At 37.2% G+C, this 27725-nt stretch overlaps 1 protein-coding gene across 1 annotated transcript in view; it reads right to left on the bottom strand.

The window, feature by feature from the left end:
* Nucleotides 1-1399: 1399 nt before the first annotated feature.
* Nucleotides 1400-27725, bottom strand: part of LOC122805934 (extracellular calcium-sensing receptor-like) — a 167192-nt gene continuing 140866 nt past the window's right edge. Inside the window, exons 6-7 of the mRNA XM_044076178.1 lie at nt 6085-6208; nt 1400-2313 (exon numbers count right to left, since the gene is read on the bottom strand). Coding sequence (XP_043932113.1) covers nt 1400-2313; nt 6085-6208 — 1038 coding nt within the window. The remainder of the gene's footprint in view (nt 2314-6084; nt 6209-27725) is intronic.

Genomic DNA, 27725 nt, shown 5'->3' on the forward strand with positions numbered 1-27725 from the left:
ACCCATCACAGTTGAAACTCATACCAAATTACTTGGGGTCATTATCGATGACCAGTTGAAATTTGACCTACATGTACTCAGTAATATTTAAAAAAAAAAAACACCAAAAACTTGGACTCTTCTACAGCAATAAAAACTTTTTATCCAGTAAAGCCAAGACAGCCCTATCCCATGCCTACCTGCTACCACCCCTACTATACAGCTCTCAAATCCTCACCAACTTACAAACCACACTTCTCTCTAAACTGGAATCCACTTACAACAAGGTGGCCAGATTTGCTGCTGAACACCCATACTATTCTCACCACTGCTTAGCACTCAGGAAACTAAACTGGATAGAGCTTCCTAACTATCTCCTCCTCTCTCAGCTTCAGATAATTCACTGTACTCTACACCAGCCCTCTTTTTGTCCCAGCATTCACTCTATCATCTCCCTCTACACCCCACCTAGAACTTGCTGGAGCTCAGAACAACATCTCCTTTCTATATACAAGCCAAAGATTAAGATTGGCAAGAACCTCTGCAACTATTCACCAGCAAACAAGTGGAATAAACTCCTATTACACATTTGAAATACTAAGCCTAAACACCAGTTCAAAAATGCAGTAAAAAATACTTAAGTAATACAAGACTATGTCAGGGTAACTATCCATCTGATTGATCAGCCCCCCCCCCCCACACACTCTTGTGTCACCTAAATTCCTTTCTCTACAACTATATTTCTGTACAATATCCATCTTCATATAGCCTCTCCACCATACACCTGCTTATTTTTACTATAAACTCAAATAATAATTCTTGTGCCTTTTCTATATCTCTGCAAAACACAAAGTGATGAATGAAAATATTCCAATTGTATCCTTTGTACCCTGTGACTATACTTGAGGTACTATGTTAATATGTAAATCTAACGTCACTCATGTTAAACTAAGCTTAATTTTTTTCTTTTGGGGAAACTATTGTTTACAGAACTATGTATTATGTTACTTTAGTTAGATAATCAAGTGTCTATTGTTTTTTGTGGAGCTTTTCTTCCCGGGTGTCCACTGAAAAAGCGCTCTGACCCAGCTAGACTAACCAAGTCAACAAATGTAAAATAAAGTAAAATAAATAAATAAAAATAAAATAAGTCACAGTAACTGTACAGGTGTCTACATTTTTCAGAGTGAGTAGATCTTGTAGGGTGTGGAGTATTTAGGCTTCTAGCAGTGAGCAGTAAAAACTTATGGTGTTTCTATATCTACACAATGAATTCCTGCCCAGTCCTACATTCATGCAAGCATTCATACTGAACATTAAAATACATTTTCAATTATGGACAGACATTGGTTTTATGAACTCGTTGTTCTGTTCCTTAGTCATGTCACTTAACCATGTTAATCATGTTTCTGACTTAAGGTTACTTCTTATGGGCTACATTTCCTTTTCCTACCATTTCCTTTGTGTTCAGATTTGGCTGTAACAAAATGATGTAGCACTTTGGAAAAAATATGCAGACTAAAAGCCCAGCACTTGAAGCCAAAATGGCAAATACTTCTACTGCGACCATGTACTTCCCTGTTGTACTAAGGTAAGCTGGAATGAAAGAAATCCAAACACTGGTAAATACCAACATGCTGAATGTAATAAACTTGGCCTCATTAAAGCTGTCTGGTAGATTCCTAACAAGGAAAGCAACAATAAAACTTACAGATGCTAGAAAAAAAAGATATCCCAGCATGCAATAGAATATTGCAATGGAGCCTTCATTACACTGAAGTATTATCTTTCCATCTTGTGATTTCATATTTCTCTCAGGAAAAGATGGAGCACTAGTGATCCAAACAGTACATATAATAACTTGGATTAGTGAGCAGAAAAGTATAATTGTGACTGGTGTTTTCAGTCCAACCCATTTTCTTAGATTGCTGTTGGGCACAGTAGCTTTGAAAGCAATGACAACAATAATGGTCTTTGCCAAAATGGAAGATACACAGACAGAAAATATGATGCCGAATCCTGTCTGTCTCAGCAAACAGCTCATCTTCTTGGGCTCTCCAATGAATATGAGGGAAGAGAGGAAACACAAGCTTAGAGATGCCAAGAGAATGTAGCTGACTTCACGATTGTTGGCTTTTACAATTGGAGTGTCTCTGTTTGTAGCAAATAGACCCAAAATGAAAGTACTAATGACAGAAAAGCAAATTGCGGAAAAAGTCAAAGAGACTCCTAAAGGTTCTTCATATGAAAGAAATTCTACAACTTTGGATATACAGTCTGTATGTTTTGCATTGTGCCACTTGTCTTCTAGGCATCTTATGCATTCTGTGGCATCTATTAAAAATAAAGAATTGTTACTAAACTGAAAATGATAATTATGAACAATAAACTGCATCACAAAATCTCTAGTTATTATATCTGTTACTTGTAATCTATACAGTCACTGTTGGATGTTGTGCTTCTTTTTACTTTATTTTATTTTATTTCTACCCCTTGACTGTGATGACTTTCACAGCTTCTTACTATCTTCCATGCTTGGCCAGTCCCAGTTTACTCAAAGGATCTTTTTGTTGGTACCAATAGACATGATGCTTCACCAGGTGTGCCTACCCATGCCTCAGAAAGTCAGCCTTATGATAACTCAGTGCTAAGGTTTAGGGAGTGAAGGATTCTATGGGAAGTTACAAACATGGAGCCTAGGTGCCAACATACTTGTGCCATTTGATTAACTCAGCCAAAAGCTTACATGCACCCATTTAGTGAGAGAGATCATGTTAGAGGTTATCGTCAAGGACTGTAATGGAGAGAGTGGCAAGGGTGTGTGTATGCATATGTCAGAATGTGTGAATATCTGTGGAGGTATGAGTGGTTTAGAATGTGTGTGTGTGTGTGTGTGTGTGTGTGTGTGTGTGTGTGTGTGTGTGTGTGTGTGTGTGTGTGTGTTTCTGCCTGGATGGTTGCAGTAGGGAGTTAGTTAGGGGATAGATGGAGTAGGTATATCTATTGAGTGTATGGGTGTGTGTGTGCATGGTGGGGAGGGTATGCTTGAGGTAGTGAGTGTGTGGGGGGGGCGGGCAGATGTTCATAATTCCTGCCTCCATCATACTAATAAGCATCGGCTGTAATATGGTGAGGAACACTAGACACCAGAGGCTTTGATTACATATTACTTTAACTCACTTAAAAAATAAATAGAACAACAGATTTTGCAACAAGAAGCTACATCTGAAAGAGTAGAGATATGAAACTTTAATGTCTGTCATTAATTGACTAATTCATCTGTGATAGGGAAATGGTGTATATAAGAAACAAAATCATGAACTTTGCGTTAAGTCAGGGCCATTTGAGAAGTGTGTGTGTGTGTGTGTGTGTGTGTGTGTGTGTGTGTGTGTGTGTGTGTGTGTGTGTGTGTGTTTGAATGTATGCATATGTGTGGGAATGAATGACCAGTGTGCCTGTGTCAAACAAATACATGGATCACCTGCACTGAGTACTAAAGCAGAGTTCTTTTTGCTTGCAGTAATCACATAGCAGTTCAGAAATGGGCAAATTAGCTGATGATGAGGTTTTTCCTTATTTTAGTTGATGTAGTTGATGTGTCTCTGAATCATTCCTTTTTTACAATTGAGCTAAAGGGCCTTTTTACTAATGACTCACATCAAGATTCTTTCTGAATCCCAGTGAACATTTAACGTCCAGAAATTCTACATTGCTTCAGAGTTCTCAAGATTAGTTCTGTGCCTCATGACAGATAAAGTCTAGCATTAACTCTATGCATTAGAGTATCAGACATATCTATTGACTCATATTTATGCTAATAATATAGTAAATATTAGAAACTGAAGAACAGAGGCATAGGGGTTAAAGTTAGTAGTTATTTTCAAAAGCATGAGGGTATTCTGATATGTCATTCTTAATAATGCCACCTCACTGAGTGTCTCTGTGTCTGTGTAATAGCCTCTGGAATACCTGTAATCAGTGTTCATTGGTCCACACCCACAAGGAGAATGTCCACTCCCTGGATCAATTGCCTGCTGCTGCCGCCATCCAACAAACCTGGCTTTTTAGTCTAATGATGGGCTCTTATGAGCCATTGTTTTATGCTTCTTGTGCAGAATCCATTGGTACAATAGGGAACCCACCTGTTAGGAGATATTTTTAAGGAGATTATTGCACTCCAACTGAATTATGGAGTGGACAAATCAACTGACTGTGCAATTTGCTTGCTACACTGAAGCCTTCTATACAATACTTCAGGTATGATGCTTTCTGGCTAAATTACCACAAAAACTCAGAGATGAGTTATCAGTTTAGTATCTTGTTTAAAGTATGGTAAATCAGTGGTTTAGCATTAAGTTTTTTTGCTGTGCTATGGGGAAGGGAAGTACAAGAATGTAAAAAGTGCCTGGTTTGATGTGTCCTGAATGAGGATATATTCCAAAGCCTTCTGATCATATGCCAAGCCATTACTAATTCAAACATGAATGATGTGATTTTCATTTAAATAAGCCACATACATAATGATGTATTTCCTGTCAGCATTCTTTGCATCAGCAGAGAAAGCTGTGCAACTAAGTCTGTGACATACATATTTATCTGTGTATTAGATTTTTGTTAACCTTGTTTTTCAGATGGTCAGGCTTTTCATTAATGTTCCAAAAAAAAAAAAACACTTTACACAGACTGTCAGAGATACAGATGAGGCAATTATGACAATCAGGTGTATATTAAAACATCTAAACTAACTTAGTTTAAGTTCATTACATCTAAATCTGGTGTAATATAAAACAAAACAATGAAAAAAATTAAAATAAATGTTTTGGGGGCAAATACCTCTCATACCTCTTACTAATTATAGACTCCAATGCCAAGATCACACAACAGTGGGGAAAATGGCAAACTCTCATAAAGCACTGTGTGCAATCTAGCAAAGACCACCCACATTGCAGAATACCATTAACTCTATAACTCAATCAGACACATGTTTTGCTTATACTACTGTCACAAAATTGAATGCACATGGTCAGAAATGTATTACTTAATGAAATAAACATCAACGTAATGCTTAGCATCTAAAATAGGTCCAAATGAATGGAACCCCAGCAATCTACTAATGTATTGCCCTTTCAAGACTACTTATTTGTCTTATGCATTTTGCCTTCCTGGATAGGATCCCTATGACAATGAGTGGGATGAAGCAGATAATGGTGAATAAAGAAAGTATGACAGGAAGGAAGGAAATAATGATGAATATTCTAAAACATTATTTTCAAAAGATAATTAAGTCCAAAGACAACAACGACAATAATCCCGCATTTCTATAAATAGATCAAAATAAATTCTACTTCTGTTAAAAAATATTCCTGTACTATATTTCTGGAACTCTTCAATTTTCCATACTATTTTTGCATCTTTTAACTTTTTACAGTAGGAGATCCAATTAAAGTGCCGGCTCTATAACACAGAGTAATAAAGCCCTGACTGCACCCCAGACAACCTGTGTTCAACTAGAGGCATCAGTGATGAAGGGGAGGATGGATCTGAGTTGACCATCCTGGGATTTGAGAGGCTGCCTAGGCTGGCTATAGTAACATTACGAGCCTGGTTTGCTGTATGCTGCAATCAGTATGCACTGCAGATGTGGAGTAGTGCAGTTGCACCTAACATAAGCCATGATTGTGGAAATCACCAGGCTGCTGTGAGGACATAAGGGGTTATGGCACACTCACCAGCAGTTGTATTATGGTGCAACAAGTTCTCAGTCTCCACAATGGTCCTAGCCATGTGTCAAGTTGATCCCACGGGAAGCAAAGGCCTGTCCAGTACAGCAGTAAATAAGGATAGGAGCTGGTGGCATCAGATGGTGAGTGGTAGGAGGGAATAAAAAAATGATGGGTAGGTAAAGCTTTAAAACATCATTGTCCACACGAATTTTCAAAAAGAAATGAAATGATGCATGCACTTAAGCTATGTAACCTGAATGTCAACGGAACAGTCTATGACTGATTATTGCATTAAATACCTTAATCTACATCATGTTTGATAGAAGCTTGTTTATAAATGCCCCATTTTGTCCCAGTAGAGGTCAGTGCAATGACTGCCTACCTGATTGGTTGGTAATTTCACCAATAGGACAGGGAACACAGTCAAAGCAGCAAACTGGCTTTCCTTCCTGTACAGCCATTCGATGTCCTGGAGGGCAGCTTTCACTACACACTGAGCGAGGAGTCTAAATGTTCAAAGAACAGTAATTGCAGTATTAACAACTATGTATAAAGCATTGCATATCATAAGTTAGATTATAAAACTGTGATGCATTCAGAGTTTACTTCCAGGTCTCAGAGCACACACAACACTGTACTCTTGAACTGGATATTACCTGAAATAAAAAGCATTAAAAAGTTGTAAAAAAAATTAATATCAATTTTTATTAAATATAAAAATGTATTAGTGAAACTAAATAATAACAAAATTGACACTCACTGGATCAGCCAGTTTCTTCTCTATATCTCTATATCATACAGCACACAGATTCAGACTAGATGGTCTTGCTGCTTCAACTAGCTTTTAAGGCTTTTCCTTTTGCTAGTCATATTTTTGTTGTTACATCATAGCTGGTTGGATACCTCTTAACTGCCCAGCATTTTTGCAGAATGTCCAGATTTTTGCTTCATATTCTTTATTTGTTTTTCTTAAAATTAGCAAGTCACTGCCAAATCATCAAGGACTGAAGTAAGAAAATATCGGCAGACATTTGAGTTTTAGATTTCATATCCTTCAGAAAATTTATGTTAATGCAGAACCTGCTAGTCTATCATTTTTTTAAGTTTGTGCAATATTTAAAAAGTGTCCCTATTTTTGATCCTTTGTCCCCCCCATTATTTGTGGCTTTGTCTAGATTTCTTGTGTTAAGTGGTTGAGAGCTATGGTTGGAGTAGTAATTGGAATGACTCAAATTACTCTGGTTTGTTTTTAATTCAGATTGCTGATCTTGTAAAATGAAATGTCTTGACACCTACTTCAAAAGGGATATGAAGACTTCTACATCTTCTCAAGTTATATTTTTAAATTATATAACAATGTACACCAAGGTAAACATGGCTCTTTATGAAATATCAGTTTTTATTAACTACTGGACACCATGATTAAGGAATAGCTGCTGTGCATACCATTCCGTGTTCTTCTTTTATGCATTTATTCACTAATCATTATTCTACCCTTCTTCACAAAAGAGGTACGATTATAACAGGACTCTCACTATGCAACAGGTCACCATGCCACAACTCTCCACTGTTTCTCACTTTGCAATATGTAGAGTCCTGAATTCAACTAATTTGTTTTATTAATGCAATTAAATTTGTCAACAGAATGGTAAAGTATCCTATTTGCCTCTTTTTTGCATGCATACCACAGAATGGAACAAATCATACCTTGACCTTAGGCCATAAGCTTCTCATTCCTAAATAAGAACTGATGTGTTGATTTATGCTTCATTCTATGCATTGGTAAGGTGAGCTCTTAAATCCAGTGCAGAACTTGTTTCCCAAAGTGCGTATTAAAAATCTAATTGAAGGACAAGTTATGCACCAATTTGATATGTCATTGTGGAATTCCATGAACAGTCTCCACTTGCAGTTGCATATTCACACTGGAATTTTAAATCACCCTACCTATGATGCCTATTTCCTTTAATGTGATAATACAACAAAACATCAGTGATTTACTTTAACAGTTACCAATGCAGGTTCATTCTTCTTTGCTCCTATTATTGTTGTCCTCCTGTTATATTAGGACAAGGAGGGTAACCTGATCACCTCTACTTGCACAGCAGAGTCAATAATATAAGAATAAAAAGAGCAGGGTGAACAGGAGAATAGGAGTAGGTGTGTAAAGGTAGTAGTTGGAGATGATATCAGACCACAAAATCCCTACAGCACCTCATTCCACCTCTTTTGACGGAATGTGGATGGATCCAACATCTTAATTCTTCATAGAACATTTCAGCTTGCTTTGAAGTAAATTGCAATGTCTCAAAAAAGACCAAATCCAATGGCAGCCCCTTAGGGACTCAACTCTGACTTGCCATGTAAGTAGAGTTATAACTGAGTTATCTGAGATAATACAATTATTCACATACATTTGAAATGTGGTATAAATGTGTCTACTGTTCTATCTTTGAGTGTTGATTTGTTTTGCCTAGTTTATGCAAAAAGAAGGGAGAATGTTGTAATTTATCATAAAGAAAGGTAACGCTGTTGTGCAATTTTTTTTTATTACAGTAGTTCAGCTGGTGTATTACATTTGGGGTATAGTAGAATTATGAAAAGAAAGAAAAGTTTTCTTAAGTGAGGGACATCTTCAGAAACATCATAAGAGGAGCTACATGTTTACTGTAATGATGACTTAGGTTCATAGTTGCTTAGTAGGCTAACAACCACAAGGGCCTTTTAAGCCTAGCCATGCATCCCAAATCTGTGACAAGTTCTGGAACCCTTCATAAGTGCAAGCAAGAGCTTGGGAGGTGAAACATTTACAAGCAGGGGCTTGGGAGATGAACCATTTACAAGCTGCCTGTGTCCATTAGAGACATAGGTGCAAACCAGGGATGAAGTTCCTGTTCCCCATCCAATTGTCCAAGTTACACTTGAATTGGATTAGGAAGAACTCTGCTTCACTTGGCTGAGTAGCCTGTTCCAGAGAAAGGGTAGTCTCCATCAGGTCCTATTTATATCACAGACAAGGTTTAAGTCTTTAGAACAGGTAATTCTAGTGCTGTTTGTTTTGTGGATATACAAGAGGTCCCTCAGGGTGGGGTCCAACAATGACTTGGATGCCAGGCATAGATATCCCATCAACAGCCTGTAGAAAACAGAATACAGGGATAGGGCTTTGAGGCACTCTGCATAGGACATTTAACTTACACTCTGTATTCTTTTAGTGAGGAACTTCTGTGGACATTCCAATTGTTGAATATGATTTTTAATACACTTAGTATATTATTTTACAGTTAGGGTATTTAAAAAGGTTTTTAAATCCTACGTAAGTATTTATTATTAAAGGTTGTTTCCAGTTTTGGAACTTTGTAAATATGTGTTTTAGCTTTAATGAATGAATCAGTAAATGAATTTATGAATGACATTTTAAACGTTAAAGCTGATTGGTTGGTATTGGGGCTTTGGTTGTTACATGGTTATTTAAGTGTGATTTAAAAGTAAATGACTGTATAATGTAAATTTTGTTCTGAAAAAGTTTTTGATTAAAGATGAAAGCACTAAACTAAATGTCTCTCTTTTTTGCAATATTGGTTAACTATTGAAGTTTATTAACTATTATTGAGATCGAGTGTTGGTGAACATGGTGAGAGCCTCTGAGGAACTTCTGCAGGCAGCCGTGTGTGTTTATCAGTTTGTTTTGTTTGGAAGAATAGATGTAAGACATGGTGTGAAGTAAAAGAGGGTAAGAATGCCTGCCGGTATGTTGTGAGATTGGAAGTATCAGGATGTACTTTAATGAGAGAAACTGACAGTACTAGTATGGATTTAGAAAGACAGAAAAGTTATATTTATGAAAATGCATCTTAGATATTCCCTAGCAACAGCAACACTTAGTAAGGTTAACTAAACAATTGTTTTATCTTTAACAATTTTACTCTATTTCACTTCTGAGCTCTTTAAGTAGATTGTACCAGTTATCAGGATGCAGGTTATTGAAGCTCTTTTCAGCAGTGTGTTCTAAGGTTCATGGGTACTTTCTAAGTTATTGATTTGTTCAGCTCTTAAAAAGTCTAGCCTTATATTTCCATGGCAATTTTTTTGCCTTTGTGTTTTGTGTATGATTAACCCAGTGGTTTATAGAACTAGGATATGTGGAGACATTTACTTGTTGCCCCTATCCATGAAGGAAACAGATGTCAAACTGGGGAGAATTTGCAGATTCTCATCCATTTGTCCAAATTACATTTGAATAGAGAAAGAGAAGAACTTTTCTTTATGTGGATTGGAAGAGAATTCCATGGAAGTGGTATTTTCTGTGATAAATCCCTATCCCTTCAGTATGTCCCAGTAATACTGCAAAAGAGATTGGGATCCCTTCAGCATGTGTTTACTCTGCCATCGGACTTGTAATAGATCAGAAAAGATAGGCTCTGTTAAGGTTCTCTACACAAGGAAGAGGCCACCTCGTCTCATTCTGTATGATACTGAGAAGAGGGACAAGGCTGTGAGACAGTCTGCACAGTGTTTTCAATTAAGGCAGAGCTGCAGTCTTTTCAGCTGTGACAAGTGTTTTGACAAGTACATACTGAAAGGGATATTATACACAATGACCAGCTTAATGAGAACAAATTACAGTGGACTGATTACATTCCTTGTCTTGGACTCTATACTTTTAGTTATAAGCTGTTTGATGAAAAACAACTTTCTTACAATATTGAAAATGTGATGATGAAAGAGCAGTTCATTGTCTCCATAGGTTCCCAGATCCCTGACTTCAAGATCAACTTTTAGGAGAGTGTTGTTAATGCCATAATTACAAGGGAAGAAATGCTTGCCAAAGGATACTACTATACATGTTGGGATTATATCATAATGTCAAAGTGTGATGTGTCTGAGTACCAAAACATCGAACCGCAAACCCCGAAATGTAATAAGTCCGAAAACTCATAACTTCAAAGTTCAAAACTCTGAATTGTTATAGTTGGCCCAAGCAAGAATATGCATGAAGTCTCCACTGTGGTGCAATCTTGGAGCTGGTATATTTAAGTGGGGGGTGTGGGGGGCACAGCCCCCTACATTAGTAATAGTGTGAAGTGTTTCTGTGTTGTTACATTATTGTACAGGTGTGAAGCTGGCCGACTGTTGCTTTTCGGAGTTCCGTTTTTCATAGTATTGAGTTTTTGGACTTATTACATTTCGGAGTTTGCGGTTCGATATTTTGGTATTCGGACTTATCACAGTTCGATTATCTGATATAGACCCTACATTTCTTTTCATTTAGTTTTAGTCTGTGGTTTGACACCAGCTATTTGTTTAGGAAAGGTCTTTTTGCAGGATCTTTGTGCTCTCTTGGGAGTTAATGATGGAACCAAGTTTACAGTCTTCTGGAAAGTTGGTAAGGTATAAACCATTAACATTTACTTTGATCTCTGAGAATTAAATGCTGCAGACATTCCAGGGTACACTGGCAATGAAAGATCTTTTAAAAGATGCAAAACCTACCACTCTGACTTCCTGGGTTCCATTTATGAGGAAATTAGTTATCCAATGAGTTGCATAAGGATTTATGTTTAGCTGGTACATTTAATATAAGATACCTGAGAAATTATGTTGAACACTTTTGTGAAGTCTAGATATGGGACGTGTACTGATTTACACTCATCTGTTGCTTCTATAACCTCCTCAAAGAAGTTGAACATGTTAACTAGGCAGAATCTACCCTTGTTAAATATGAACTGCTTAGACCAAGAGTTTGTTAGTTAGCTAATTTATTAATTCCATAATGATCTTTTCCATAGCCAAACAGATGAGGCTGGTCTGGCTCATGGTCCATTGATACACCACCTTTGTGCAAGGGGATGACTGTTGCTGTCCTCTGTTCATTTGGAGCAAAGCCTGCTTGGAAGCCGATATTGAATAGCTTCTTTAGGTAATCTGACAAGTCCAGTTGGCAGACTGGTATGTTAACAGTAGTTCTTGACCTTAGCTAGTGCCTTGAGGACTTGTTCTTGGGAGATTTGAAGGGGTGGTATTATAGGTACATTGAGGAGTAAAGTTTAAGCTAAACTTGTCTGCCAGTAGATTGGCTTTGTCCTGTGGATCTGAGTATGTGATGTCATTTGATAGATTTTTTCCTGAGGTTCCTAACATAATTAAAGAAGGCTTTGTGGTTCTACTTCACCTGAGTGGATATTTCTACCTCATATCTTTCTTTGGGTTATTTCATCAGGGTCCAGAGTACCTTGTTAAGTTAAACATTTGCATTTTTAACTTCATGGGAGTTAAACATTTTTTTGAGTGCAATGAGTTTTTTTCTTTTATTATATAGCCTGTTTATATTTGGTTCTATCATAGGGGTTTATTTTTAAAGCTGGCATTGTATTTACTTTAAAGGGAGACCATGCCTTTCAACTGTATAGATTTTTGAAGAATGTCCAGGTTTTTGCCTCATATTTTTAGTCTGTTCCTCATAAAATTTGTGGTTTTCTGGCAAATCACTGAGAACTGAAATCACTAAGTAATGACATACATTTAAGTTTCAGACTTCATATACTTCAAAATGAGTCTACTTCAGACACCTGAACGCTCACTTACTTGAGTTCCAAAATGCAGAGACGAAAAGGCCGATGACTGCACAACACCACATCCCAGAACACGGACTTACCACTCCAGGTAAATAACTGCTTGGCCATCCTGACAAAAAAGTAAAACTGAAGGAAAGTAAACCCACCCGTGTGGGGGGCTTTGCACCCCCCCCTAACTAAATATACCAACTCCGAGATCGCACTACTGTGGGGTTAAGTGGCAAAGTTCAACAGGATGGCCAAGTAGTTACTTACCTGGAGTGGAAAGTCGGTGTTCTGGGATGTCAATGTTGTGCAGTCATCTGTCTTTTCGTCTCAGCATTTTGGAAGTTGGGTAAGTGAGCATTTGAGTTTCTGTAGGGGACCTCAGAAAATATATGCTAACACAATTCCTGTTATTATATCAGTCTTTGAAATTTATAAGAGAAATATTTAAAATCTGTCCCTATTTTTGTGCCTTTGTCCCCCTTTATTTTAGGCTCTGTCCAGATGTCTTGTGCTAAGAGGTTGTGAAGTATGAGGCAAACAGCTGTGTCTATTCATCTATTTACATATGCATAATGTTTGCGGGTAATGTATTCTGCATAAGCAGTGAGACTATCAAATAGGAAATGGATTTTGACTTTAGCTAGGTCGTCACTTACTTTTAGTAGATTGGACTTATCATGATAACTAAATACTGAGGTACTGAAATAAGCTTCCAGGTTCATTCTTATGGTTAATGTGTCTGATTTATGGTCCAATTTAACCAGAGAAAAAGTTACAGCTAGTGGGGAGCAAAGTTGTCCCTTTGCAAGGAACAAGTCCAGGAATTTAACTCCCATGGTTGGTAGTATGGACTAACTGGTCCAGAGAGTTTGTACTGAAGTCCAGAAATTTCCAGATGTACATGTTTGAAGATGTGTAAGTCTCCCAGTTAATGGCGGGGTAGTTGAAGTCACCTAGGAGACTGGTGTCTGACTTAATGCATAAGGACTCCATACTATTTAGGTAGGAGGTAATGACTGAGGGAGACATAGAGGGGATCCTATAGTTAGTTATGATAGGATAAGGGGTCTTGTTGATAATATGTTGGACGAGGATTGGTTCCAGGATTTAATTTTATATGTCAGATCACCTTAAAGTTAAAAACAGTGCAGCTATTTATTAGAATTACTGAAGAAAGTCTTAATGTCCTACTGAATAAACGTTCAAAGTCCTACAGTTAAGTCTATTAAAATTGTTCTATCTATGATGCTGTGGTAGTTATAGGAGATGACTTTGATATATGTTTCATAGAAAGAGAGGGTCAGTACTGCACCTAATCAATTTTTATATAAAACAAGATAATAGAAATGTTGCTCTTTGCAGTTATGGGGACACATGGCATCCTTCAATGTTTAAAAATGGTACCCTGTGTAGTGCAGGAGTTATAAATCTGCACAATTTATTCACAGTAATCTGTAGATGATTTGTGTTGTGTTTTGTGATGAACCTAAGGCAAAAGAGGTAGGTTGCACTGCAACATTAGGATAAGGATACCTTTGGCCTAGTATCAGGGGTGAGATTGTTGGAAAACGAGTAACATGCTTTTAGTTGAGAAAGGACTTTTTCCATGATGTATTCCATACGATAAGGCAAATTAAGTAAAGAATCAAGGCGCAGACTCACATAATTATAAAAAGACTGCAGACTCACATAATTATAAAAAGACTGCAGACTCACATAATTATAAAAAGACTGCTGGGGTATTTAGTTGATGTTTGTGTCTACAGTGTTGATAGTATGGTTAGTCTTTAGATTATGAGAGCTAACAAATAATACAACTGCGAATTTGGAAGGCTAGCCTGGAGTTTATTGTAGGTGAAGTACTTACAAATTCAGAAAAGTCCTTTTGGAATCTTTGTTTAACTTTCTTGACTGAGGTGGCTGAGTGACAGAGTAAGACGTGACTGGTTTAATAGGCATGGTATGTGGGGATACTATGTTGTTAATGCTGCTAATGAAGGGCAAGAGTAATACTAGGCCCAGTACTGAAGCTTCAGCTACTCTTCTGAAGAAAGTTCTGGTAAAGGAGAACTAATTATTATTTATGGCAGCACATTGTATCACTGAATGTAATTTCAGAGCATGCAAAAAGAATGAGTATTATTTGCTGAAATAATTTTAGATGACAGTGAAATTTACTTTTTTTCTCTGTTGTACAGTCTCAGATGTGGTGTATATAAGTCCAGTGGGGCGTGCGGGAGTCCCCCATATGGGGGTGACAAAATTGTTGCACTATTTGTTGAAGGTGGTTTTAGCAGATGATTTTCCTTTTTTTCATTTACCAAAATTAACTTTGACTTGACATGAATCCATTATTTAGAATAGAAAATGTGCAATTTTGAGGAAGATAGAAAACCAAGAGATCACATTTTCACCAAATTCCATTTCTGTAGTATTTGTAAGAGAATGGGAGACTTTCTTCCCTCTGACCTCTTTTTAGATGAATGAAAACTGCACTCCTCCACGGTGTTATAGATATGATGTTTGCCATATATAAGTGTTTTGACCTTTATTTAACATCTGTTTAGATATTCTTTGTTCAGTAGTCTGTAGGAATCTGTAGGAGTTATTGTAATCTAGCATTTGAATGTAAGCTAATTTCTCAGCTGCAAATTCAGTTGCTAATCTTCTACTTTCGGACAAGAAAAGATTTTATTAAACTCTGATTCTTTATGTAAAGTCAAGTAAATACTGAAGAGTTTACCTGGTATCAGCAGTTTTGGAAGGAACTTGATTCTGGCATTGAAACAGAGCAATACAATCAAAACGTTTTTTTTTCTTTAATGGGATAAAAGTTTATTTTATACAGCAATATAGTCAAGTGGAGTAAACTGCAAACTGATGCTGTCATAAAGCAAGTAGGACTGACTTTTAACCAGGTCTACATGAGCAGCTCCAGTAGTTTAAAGAAATATGCAGATTCATTGTGTTTTAAAGAGTGTGCAGAGTTTTTTAAAATCAGATGAGAAAGATAAATAAAGGACATGTTCTGTGAATGAATAAAATGAATTTGCAGTTACCCATCTATACATCCAAATTACATTTGAATAGAGTAAGAGAGGTATTCTGTTTTATATGCAGTGGAAAATGGTCCCATAGATGTTGTAGTCTCTGTGATACATACCTATCCATCCAGCATGTTCTGTTAATTTTGCAAAAGAGATGAGAGAGGGTGCTTATGATACCATTGGACTTGCAAATGCCTAATATGTCTGATAGAATGGGGACGGTTGAGGCTTTACATGTATGGCAGAAGCTATGTTTCAATAGCCTACAGCCTGTATGATACCAAGAAGAGCATCAAGGCTTTGAGTTGGCGTGCATAGATTTTATGATTTAGGCCTTTGACTTTTTTTATTTTAAGTGAAAAACTTTAGGTTCATTCCAGATGAGACTAGAGAATTGAATAGGTATATAGAAAAGGTATTTTGGAGGAGGCAGACCCAACCAGTCTTACTTCTGGGGTTAAATCTGTGAGCCAGTGATTTACACTGATGTCATCCTTTAGCTGGGGAGTTATATCTATGATGCCTGAGTGTGGGATGGAGTTGAATGTTTTTGCAAGGTTTGTATATGCAGTGTGCATTGGTTAGCCTTTGCCCATTACATCAGTGACTTTTTTGAAGAAGTTGTCCAGATAAAGTAGGCTGAACCTTACAGAAGAAAGTGATCAAGCATATGGGTCTATATTACTCAGATCAATTGAAGTCCCACCTTTGTTCAAGGAAATTACTGTTGCTGTTCTCCATTCCTTAAGCACAAAACCTGCTTTAAGGCTAATACTGAATAACCTTTGTAGGAAGTCCAGAAAATCATGTTTTGGGCTAAGCAGTAGACAGTCTGATATGCTATGTGGCCCAATAGCCAGAGTGTTTTTGGCCCTGAGAACTTGTTCATTGGAGATGGGGGGAGTAGATCCAGGTATCTGTTCTGGGAGTATTGTAGAGGAGAATGAGGTGAAAGTAGAGCTGAATTTATCCACTACTTCATTTGTTAGGTCCTTTGGATCAGAGTATGTGATTTCATAATTATTACCTAGCGCAGTGCTAGCTATTATTTCAGACATTTCTGAAAGAGTTAAAGAAGGCATTGTAATTATCTTTGGAACGGGTGTCTATTTTTACCTCACATCTAGCTTAGATGATTTGATCAGGATCCAGAATTTTTTGTTTAGTTTAGCAAGTGCATTTTGCCTTTTTGAGAACTAGATTTATTTTACATGCAGTGAGGTTTATTATAGAGCCTGTTTATATTAGGGCTCCACTATAGGGGCTTATTTCTGAATTTGGCATTGTATGTGCTACTCAGAGGAGCAGATACATCTCGGCAACTACTTACACGTACATTGAATTTGTCATTAAGGAATTTTATATAGACAGTGGGATCATCAAGGTGAAAGGGGCTTTTGAATTTAGCCAGGTCATCATTCAGTCTTCATAGGTCAGCTTTTGCTCAGTCTCTGAAAGCTGAAGTTTTGGAAGCTGCTTTGGGCTACAGTCTTACTGTGAATATGACTGCCTTGTGGTCCAATTTGACCAGGGAAGAGGCTGCAATTAGAGAACACAGCTGCTCCATATTGGTAATCACCAAGCCCAGGATTTTATTAACACTGAATGGTGTGAAGACTAACTGGTCCAAAGAGTTTGTATTGATAAAAACCAGGAAATCTCTTGGCATATGTGTTTGAGGATGTACAAACCTCCCATTTTATGGAGGGATAGATGATGTCTCATCTTTAATTGTAGGAGAATGGTGTTTGGCTTAATACATAGGGAATACATACTGGTTAGTAGGAGGTACAGGCCAAGGAGGATTTAAAGGGGGTCCTGTAGTAAGCTATGATGTTATAAGAGGTTTTGTTTATAGTAAGTTGGACAGGGAAGAGTTCTACTTATTACATTGTCTAATGAGTCTGGAGGTGAGAGTTGTATATGGACACTTCCACCTTTAGCACCTTTGTCTAATTTAGTGTTCCTGTACAAGTGATAGACATTGAAGCACTGCCATGATGGACTGTTTTCACTGGTTTTGAACAAGATCTCTGTGATGACGCATATATTGCTGTTCTACAAGGTAAGTAGTGCTTGTAGGTGATGAGGTTTTTTTTTTTTTTTTGTTAAGGCTCCTAGTGTTGGACATCAGTGTCCTAATACTGGGAGCTTTAGAAGACTAATATTACTTAAAAAGGCACTACTAGGGTGAATAATATTTTAGCCAATACAGAGAAGCATTGGGAGGAGAAATGGAGGCCATCCCTGACAAAGCAGTTAAGAATGTCTACCATCTTCTTCCAAGCTAATTTATATTGTATCCCCATTGAATGACACCAGAAGCCAATTGTTGAAGTCAATTATATTTTGTTCATATAGCAACATCATTATTGGTAATTGTGCAATACTGCTTAAGGCAAGATTCATACCTGCCTCAGACTCATATTCTAAGAACTCTATCATTTCTGTCTGTCTTCATATAGTCCAGATAGATGTGTCTCATTAATTGATTAATTTATTATGGCTGTATTTTGATTGATTAGAATACTTTATTTATGACATTTGTGATGTATATAAGGATGAATATATGTTATTGTTGTTAAAAGCATTGAGAAAGAGTTTTATCTCGAAAACTTTGTTATATTAAACTTGTTTTACATCATTTTAAAACAGTTTGGTTTTTAAGTTCCTTTTTGTTTGTGCTTGCATAATGTGGTGGATCCTGGTGCATGAGAGGCAGCTAACTGACTGTGACGTAATATATATACTTTCCTTGACTATGTAAGGTAGACAGCTTGATGAGTGGCACATTAGTGTGTTTCACTATGGAGTCACCTATAAGTGGATATTGGATTGTCTGGCTGTTTGCCTTATGGGCTTTTGACTTGAGACAATGTGACTTTTGAGCGTATATTTCATGGTTGCTGCTGCTTGCTTTGCGTTTGTAGTTGCTGAGGGTGCTTACTTCTTATGTGACATTTAGGAGCCCTTTGTGGTGTAGGTAAGTTACTTTTATGAGGATTGGCATATGTACATCTGCATGTTTGGTCTGAGCTGTGTGTGTGGTTGGTTTAGTATGGTGTTGTGTGGTACTGAAAACCTGCTTGTTAATTGTAGTGGCTACATGTGGAAGCTTTGCTTCTATTAACATTGTAACACTATACGTCTCACACACTGGGTCAGTGTTAAGGTGTATATGGTTGTCAGTGAAAATGAGACAATTACTACATTGTCTTAGGATGCCCATTCTAACCAGAATTGCTACAGAGACTGATGGAATGTGTAAATCCATACTTGCGATTGTTTACTGACGTGTGCTGAAGGGAGAGTAGTGCTTAAGAGGTTTTGAGTTGACTTTACGTAGTGACAGTATCTGTCTAGATGATCAATCTAAGTCTAGTCTAAAGAATGAACATTCAAAAGTCTAGACATGAAGAACAGTGTACCTCTTCACAAATGCCAGGGGATCATCGGGCAAGTTCTGACTATTAAGTATACTCGGAATTTGTGAGAATTTAGAATAAAGAAATTTAAAGTCCAATGTATCTGTGTCAATGTAATGCCCAGTTAAACACATCTATGCAATGAGCAATACTTTGTAAATATGGACAACTTATACTAACAAAGAAAAGTTAAAATTACTCAAATTTGCCCACTGGTTGATAGCCATTTCCAGGCCTATGATTGTTGTAGACCCTAAAGTATGCTGTTTTGTTATGTTCTTTCTCCACTCTCACTAGATTTTAAACCAAAACAATTCATAGCCAAATTATAATAAATGCCAAAAATAAGAGGCAAGGTATGACAGTAGCTCAGAAAGAATACAAAATTTACTTTCCAGGTGTTTCTACTCTGGTAGTTTCTCAAATCTAATATAAAATAGTCTTAGCCAGAAGTGTGGTTTCTTAGTGTTGAGCAAGTCTGAGTGAATGAACACAAGGCCATGCAAATATAGGTAACCTAGAGAAAAGAAGGTAAAAATATTCAAACAAATTCACCAGCCTTTAGCAAAATAGCATAGTTTAAGCTTCAACAGCAATCAGAAATCTGAAGAAAAAATGTGATATGTAAACAGACTTGGAAGGAAGGAAGAATTTTTCAAAGTGAGAAATATTTTAAATCTGGCTGTATGAAAGGAATGATTTTGAAATTTTGACTCGAGTGTAACTGAAAATAATACAAATATTAACGTAACCCTCCGGGAGATTATCATTAAATAAAGTTCTTTAAAAATAAGACAAAAATCACACAATGAAGAAAAAAGGTTTAAAAATAAGCAGATATTAGAATTATGAAGTGGGAAAGAGAGCATATTAAACAGAGTTCCTCCTATAAAACAAGAGACTGGATTTTGTAGATTGAGAAATAAATGCACTTAATGTTTGTTTGTTTGTCTTTCGGCTTTTCCCAGTTAGGGGTCGCCACAGCAGAACTCCAGTCCGCTAATGACTGGCAGTAGATTTTCACAAACACTGAGGTGCCAGCTCGATATTCAATCTTCAACGAAGGCACACCCATTTATGCATGTCTTTCGAATGCCCACCCAGCCGCAGAGAGGACATGCAGACTCCACACAGAAGGCACTCCCCGCACTCCAGCCGAGAATCGAATGAGAGAACCTCTTGCTGTGAGGCAACAATGCTACCGCTGCACCACAGTGGAATGCACTTAATAATAAATAATAACACTTTAAAATTCATTCAAATTTCTTAATAAAACTAATGAAATCCATAACTATAATGATGAAAAATTAGTAATAAGACATTTGAACCAAAGGAAATACCACTGAGATTTCCCATCCTGACAATAAATCACATTTATATGTTTAGCTGTCTTTTTTTATTTTTTTTTCTGCTGTTCCTCCCTGCAGCTGACTATCAGGTGTCATAAGATTCTCCCCTTGTTCACAGGGTCTACCAGACCCACATTAGCCTGACCCATCTTAATACAACTCTTTCAGACTGATGAGGAAAACAGGGATGCTAGTTCAGAATCATAATGGCACAGTGGAGCATGTCTTAACCCTGTTCCACCCCATCTCAGCCTTGGCTTGCTTTGCAACTTCTCCCTTTAGGAGATGCATACACACTTCAAATCATACGTAAACCTCAAAAATGACTGGGATACCACTTTTCAGTATGGACCCCACTAGCCCCTTAGCACTGCTATTGCTGGGAGCCAATGCTGCTTCCTTCCCCACCAGATGGGTGAGACGGCATTGGGCCACTCACATAAATCCTGCCCTATACCTGGTCCCCCCCAGCTCCCATGTTGCTACTCAAATAATGGGTCATCTGGAGTGTAGTAAGGGCTTCGGCTGAACTTGGTAGAGTAATATCATGAATGATTTGGAACTTTAATTCCACCTAAGTGCTTAAGAACAGATAGTTTTTAAAGATAAATATAAATGGATTTGGGATGCCATATACACTTTGATAACTTATTGTATATACTTTTAAAATAATCTATGAGTTATTAATTGAAGTGGAACTCCTTCTTCATTTTCCTCACAACTATCCACTTTGCTCATTCCTGTTGGCACAGCTGGTATCTAAGTCCTTGCCAACACATTCACCTGCAGTTCCATGTATTTCTGCAATGCCATGTTTTGCAGCATGACTGACACACAAAAAGAATCTTGCTGAAGATGTCTGGTCTGCATTGCAGTGCCCCTCCTAATATATCTAGTCAATGAACATATCACTTGAGTAGGCGGACTACCCGCCCCCCTACATAATGTTTTGTTTTATAGGTCATTTAAAATATGGTGTGGGAGTTTTGGGTACAGATCAACATTCATAGCTTTGGAGCATATCCAGCATCACCTGTAGCACACAACAAGTAATATATTATATCTGTTATTCTCTCTTCTTTTGTGTTACCAGTGAGTATTTACATACTAACCAGATGACCCTTTGGAAAATCTCCACAGAAGAATCTTGGATAAAAGATGGGTATGTGCCAGATGTGTAAATCATGAAAACTGGCCAGATGTCCCATGGACACCTTATAACAAAAATGCCGTGTGCATTACAGACTACCAAGCAGTTAGACTGGAAACTCTTCCTGGTGATGTGTTTTATCTTCCTTCAGGACCATGTCGGGCCTTGATAGAAATGTGTATACAATCTCTGACTCCCAGGCCCTCAGGGAAATGAGCTATGTTGTCTGGGGAGCCAAGTATGTTCCTCCTAATGCTGTGCCATAATGCTAAAGAACTGGATTGGTTGTGATGATGTTGATGGCTGTGATACTCTAACATGGTTCCTGTAGGTCACTAAAATATATCTGCTGCTAAGATGATTAAAGATACACATACATTCATATCTACTGGAATGGGCATACAAAGCATCTCCTTAATTTTTACTTGTGGAATTCACAAACTGACAATATTTCTAACAGTCTTTCTGTCCATGGGGAAATGATACACAATCTGTTGCTGTATGAGCTCTTGGTATGTCAGGTTCTATCTGTACCAACTCCATTGGTGCAAATGGCCTTCACATTGAACACTGAGAGCCTTGAGTCAATAGCAGCTGATAATACATGTGGATGAGCTATTTCTGCTGCTAATCCATGCATAACTCCATTCAGGTACAGCATGATTTCCAGTATGCAAAATGGGTATGCACTCACAGCAGCATGCCTGTTTTATGTTTCTGAATTGACACAACCCATTGGCTCCTATCATTTGCATAAACGGTGTGACTCATTTGCATAGAGTTTCATATTTCTATGTCATTAAACTTCATTAGCATGGACTGCACACTGTGTTAATTTACCGCATGACTGACCATGCTATATGTGTGACAGAATCATTCACACCCTGTGTATTGCCACTTTTCTTACTAGTTTGCAGTGTATAATAAATCCCAGCACAAGCTTGTGCATCCAAACACTTTGATGGGTTGCACAGTATGTACTTAACAACACTTTATAAATTGTTTTCAGTGAAGGACAGTTTTGTCATCTAGGACAGTCATGCAGAGGAGACCATCCACATTCACTACTTAAACATCATGGCTGGTATGTCTCAGGAAAAATGATATGCTGACTTCACAAAATCATCTGCTAGTGCAATCAGCCACAATTAGTACATCTGGACTTTATGAAATCATGCGATTTCTACTATTCAGTTACCTGACACTTCTATGACATGAACTAAAGAGCAATATTAAGAATTCTTCCTCACTGAAATTACTTGCATAGTTGCCTCCAAGGATTACTTCATGATGAGGCGAACCAGATTATGTTTTGGTTTTCACTCGAAGCACTATACCTCACTAATACACATCTATACTCTTGCTGCACTATTAAATCTGCCAGTGAATCTTTGCATCTTTTGTACACAGGTTCATAAGAAATACTGCAACATCCTATGCAACATGTTTTTCTAAGTGCTTTGCACATAAGTAACAGCGTTTATGCATTGTGCTGCTGTAATAAACATGGTATAGTTGTACCTTTGCCCTTCATTTCTCCAAGAAAATCACCTTGCTGACCAGTGGAGTATAGATGGTTGCCAAAAATGAATAAGCTATTTATTAAACCAGCTCAAAGAAGTAGGAAGAATACCTGGGTCTGTGGTGTGACTACTAGGTAAACAGGGGAGTGGAGGCAGGAATAAAATTAAGGACTCAGATTGATATATAGCCAAATGATAGTGTGTGTGGTGAGAAGAACAAAGTGAGGAGTAAGAAAAGCGATCACTGAAGTACTGTAAAAGTATATTCTATGGCCTCTTCATCAGTGTGAATATCTGTAGATAAGGAGAGACGAATCAACCTCTTTGCTGATGAAACAATATTTGTAGAAACAGCATTAAAGGGTGAGGAACAGTCTATATAAGGATGTGGAAAGGCTACCAAGTGAGGCAAAATGTGGCAGCTGAGGTTCAGTGCAGACAGATTCAAGTTTGTGAACCTGAATTTCAGAAACCTTGGTATGAAAGTATCTGTAGGATCGGTAAGTGGAATTGCTTGAACAGGAGAAACTTCTGGTAGTGTTTATCATACCTGGGCTTGAGCTACCTGGAACAGAGTGTGAGGGCAGTGATAGCAGATAGCAGAGTACTGGTCAATCCACACCTTTAGTAGTTTGTGCAGTTCGACCTTACAAGGAGAGGGGTATCAGGCTGGAAGAATGTGTGTCAAGGAAAGATAAAGGGGACAAACTAGAAATCATATAGTCCGAAACTATAATACTCTTCCAGCTCTAGACAGGAAGAGGTAGGAGGGACATGATACGTTCCATGTGATCATGTCAGTTGAATGTGTAGGGATCTTCTAGAACAGGAAGGAGGGAAGAGGAGGCTCATGCAGCAGACTGTAGGGATTAACCACTCTCTGGATAGGATAAAGTACATTTTCTCAGAAAGTGCTGTGGAACACAATTGATATTAGAAAGGAAATCCACAGCTCCATTCAAGAGACATGGATCCAGAGGTGGGTGGGGGGGTAGCATTTACAATACATATAAAGAGCAGAATGAACAAGCTTATTGCCTCATTCTGCCATCAGACATGTCTAATGTAGTGTAATGTAACTTTTCATATGTACATTTAGGAAGAGAATTGCATAGTAGCAATGTCAGCACCAGATAAAGCAGTATGATGGATCAACTGATAATATTTCTGTCTTTCACTTCCTTCATCCAAGAATTAGCCTTGATTTCTGTTTATTCATTTCTGGAATTACTTACATGCTTTCAGCATTAGCTTTTGATGACTACTCCTACCTCTGAAAAACATTCTGGTTGTTTGGATGCAGTTTATTTTCTAATATCTTTCTGGGGGTCTACTTCTAAATTTCGAAGTTTCAAAACTTCGAATTTCTTATGGTCAAGACCATAAGATTGAAGTTTTGAAACTTTGAACTATTTAAATGCAGATAGCTGTACAGCACAGAACAGTGTATTTACCGTTTTCCTTTCTTCCTGCGATCTTAGAGTTGGTATACTTAATTAGCAGGGGGTGTGGAAGTGCATGGGGGCTTGCACCCCCCCCCCTGCAAAAATGTAAAAAATATTTTTTTTGGTTTTATTTTTTTATTTGCATTTTAAAGTTTTAAAACATATCTCTTATGGCCTCAACCATAAGAAATTTGAAGTTTTAAAATTTTGAAATTTAGAAGTAGAGCTCTTTCTAGGCATTGCTTAAAGCCCATTGTGGCTGGCTAACCTTTTCTTTTTATATCTTGCTGCCTTCTTCTATCCTTGGTTGTACAAGTCCAATCTTGCTTGGTTTTATTAGTCAGTTTGCAGTTGTAGATGAAAACCAATGTTTTAAGACCTCCTCGGTGTTTTAAAATGAATGTAAAAATCATATTGGAAAAGATGAAGACAATGAACTCAGCAGTATGAGGAGAAATGGCCTGCAGGCATGATTAATCAATCAGCAAGACAAAATGGCTTCAGTAGAAAGAGAGATGAAGCACCTAGATAACCATGTTTCTAAGCTGTTAGATAACAGTGTTCTGCAAATCAAGAAAACTGGTGCCCAAGAAAAAGAAGCTTTGATTCTGACTGGGAAAATCAGTTATTTAGAATACCTAATCAATAGCAGTGCTGTGTGTCTGATTGACATTAAAGAGGGTGTGAACAACTGGGAATTAAATTTATTTTTTCAAAGTAAATGCCTAGCTTTGAGTGATCCGAAAAATAATGGAGTAAAGTTGTGATAGAACTCACAGGATAGAAGTTAAATGTAACATACCACCTCCATCAAGTTGTTTGCAAGTTGTGTTTGTACTCTACCTTAGGAATGATAACCCCAATACTGTTATATGCTTCATTATTTTCAAGTGGAGAGAATGGATATCTATGTCTTCCTAGATTATTCAAGAGTTATGAATTTGAAGTTTTATTGTTGGTTGGCATAATGGTTAAGGTGTTTACCTCACAAACACAAGGTACAGGGTTTAATTCTTGCCATTGACAGAAATTAGATAGGCGTAAAATGGTCTGCACGTGCAGCTAGCCTAGTACTTACCTATAAATCTATGAAGAAGTCTGCAATTTCCACCTGTGTGATCTAAACTGAGAGCAAAGCTTTGGTGTTCTGGGTGGCCTACACAGCAACTATGTTTGTAGAGGCAGATCGGCAGTGCCAGAAATTCCAAAACCACACGTAAGTTTCTGCCTTTATCAAGGAGTGGAGCATCATTGTCTTGGTGGTCTTTCTTCCCCACAGCATATTCAGTGAATGGCAGATATCTTTGTATATGCAGACTGCCAAAATAAAACTCCGGCAAGTCATTATCTCAAATTAGGGTAAGGTTAAATTGAAGATGGGCAGCCTAGATAAGGTAAAAGGACCTTGACATTCACTCTTGTGCTGTGCTGTTGCAAGGTTTGAATGGCAGGTAGGGGAGCTAAAAGAAGCAACAATTACAGTGTGAGGGCAGGCAAGAGATGAAAAGCTTGAAGTGGGACAAGAGATTTAATCACCGAGGTCTAGGTTTGCTAAAGTGGAAACCACACAGTTGAGTTGGTGAGGCTTCATACACAAAAGTTTTGACAAAAACACAGGGATAAATGGGGCAAGATGTTGGCGCAGAAACTTAAAAAGAGGAAGAAGAATGCTTGATTTTAGGTCTTAGAAGTAAATTTACAGTCTTTTCACGATAGTAATGGAATTATATAGATTATGGATGACTATTTACTATGAGGTACATAGTTCAAACTTTTGCTTCTGTCTATTTGCACACAATAATGTGTGGATGGGGAGAAGGTTGGTGAAGGTTACTAGCTTGGAAGAGGATAAAGAAATCGATCCAGTAGTAGTCCAGGAGATTTTTCAAAATATAAAATGTTTCTGAAAAAGTCCCATGATTTTTCAGGGATGAAAACACTTAACAGTTATACTGTTCTTATATGTAACTGTTATACAGCTCCTGTTGTTCATTACTTTAGATGTGATTAAAGAAGACTTTAACACACCTTTTTGGTGGACCTACACTTGTTTACTGTGTTTTTATGAGATACCCTATGCTGGTTTGACACTACTTGAGCTTTAATTGTGTTTTAGCTTTTACCTCTCTAGTTATTTGATTCAAAAATCTTTGTTTCTTTGTTTCTTTTCTCCGGGAAACTCCACACCCCTCTCCCTACCTACTATACCCTTCTTGCTGTCATACTTATTGGTGAAATCTTCTTTCTCAATTCCTGTGTTGGTTTAGCTATTAAAATGCTTTCTGATATTTTATCAATATCTTATTCTGTTTAGCTATTGCTTTTCTACATAAGGACTTGTATCCAAAGTCCTACTTTCTCCTTACTCCTTGCCCCTCCATTTCATCATCATCCCTTTCCATTTTGACTTACAACATTCTGCTTGTGTTTTTATATATATATATATATATATATATATATATATATATATATATATATATATATATATATATATATACACTTTAATTGTGTTTCTCTAAAATATCATTTCCAGTGAAATAATTCTTAACCACCTTGTTCTAAGCAACAAACAATTTATCTTCCTTAACTCTTGTTCTTTTCCCTTTCCAAATAAATCCCTTCATATCTTTATTAATTATTGTCTAGAACTTTTCTTCTGGTTGATAAACATACACTTGATCATCACACTGAGATTTTTGATAATGAATTTAACAACAAATGTCCACCTTTGACAAGGTCTGAAAGAACTGGGAATAACAACAATAATAGCAACAGTAATAAAATATCAGCTGTATTTTTAACCCATCCCCCAGCTTCACCTGGTTGAATGAGCAAGGATCAAGGCAGGGGACGAAGGAAGAACAATTGGCAGTAACATGCCTTGTTCATCCTATTGGAGAACCAGATGATAATATTTCTGTTACACAGATGGTATAGTGATGTAATTTCAGGGTTTCAACATTTTTAATTACACTGAAACTAAAATCGCAACTACACGTTTTAAGCTTTTTAACAAAGCGTTTAAGTTTCTACCTTTTTCACATATGAATTTATCTGATGCTTTAACTGAACTGAAATTATTCAATAGGAAGTTGAACTTCTAGATGAATACACAAACTCATTAGGCTTCTGGAAATGATTGTTCACCTTCCACAGTGTTTTTTTAAGAAAAAAATATATATAACTCCCAACTCAATTATATTCTAGCTGTTTTTAAAAAAATCTTGTGAAAAACATCTCTGTAAGTTACCACAGAATTTTCATCAACAACACAACCTTTCAAAATGAATAGGCTTTATTGAACTAACTTAGAAGTGATGCTTCTTTGAGGATTATGAAGCCTAATAAAAGTTGGGGGATTGTCATTGTAGATAAAATTGATTATATTAGTCAGATGTCTAACCTGCTTAATGACACCAACAATTACAAAAATATTTCTAGAAAGGAGATATTTGTTGCTTACAAAACAGATTTATTTTTAAAAGATTCATTGTCCCAAGGTGTTATTTCAGTGGATTTAT

The sequence above is a fragment of the Protopterus annectens genome, chromosome 7.part0 (genome assembly GCF_019279795.1).
Source record: "Protopterus annectens isolate FY-2018-M chromosome 7.part0, PAN1.0, whole genome shotgun sequence".
Classification (NCBI taxonomy): Eukaryota; Metazoa; Chordata; order Ceratodontiformes; family Protopteridae; genus Protopterus; species Protopterus annectens.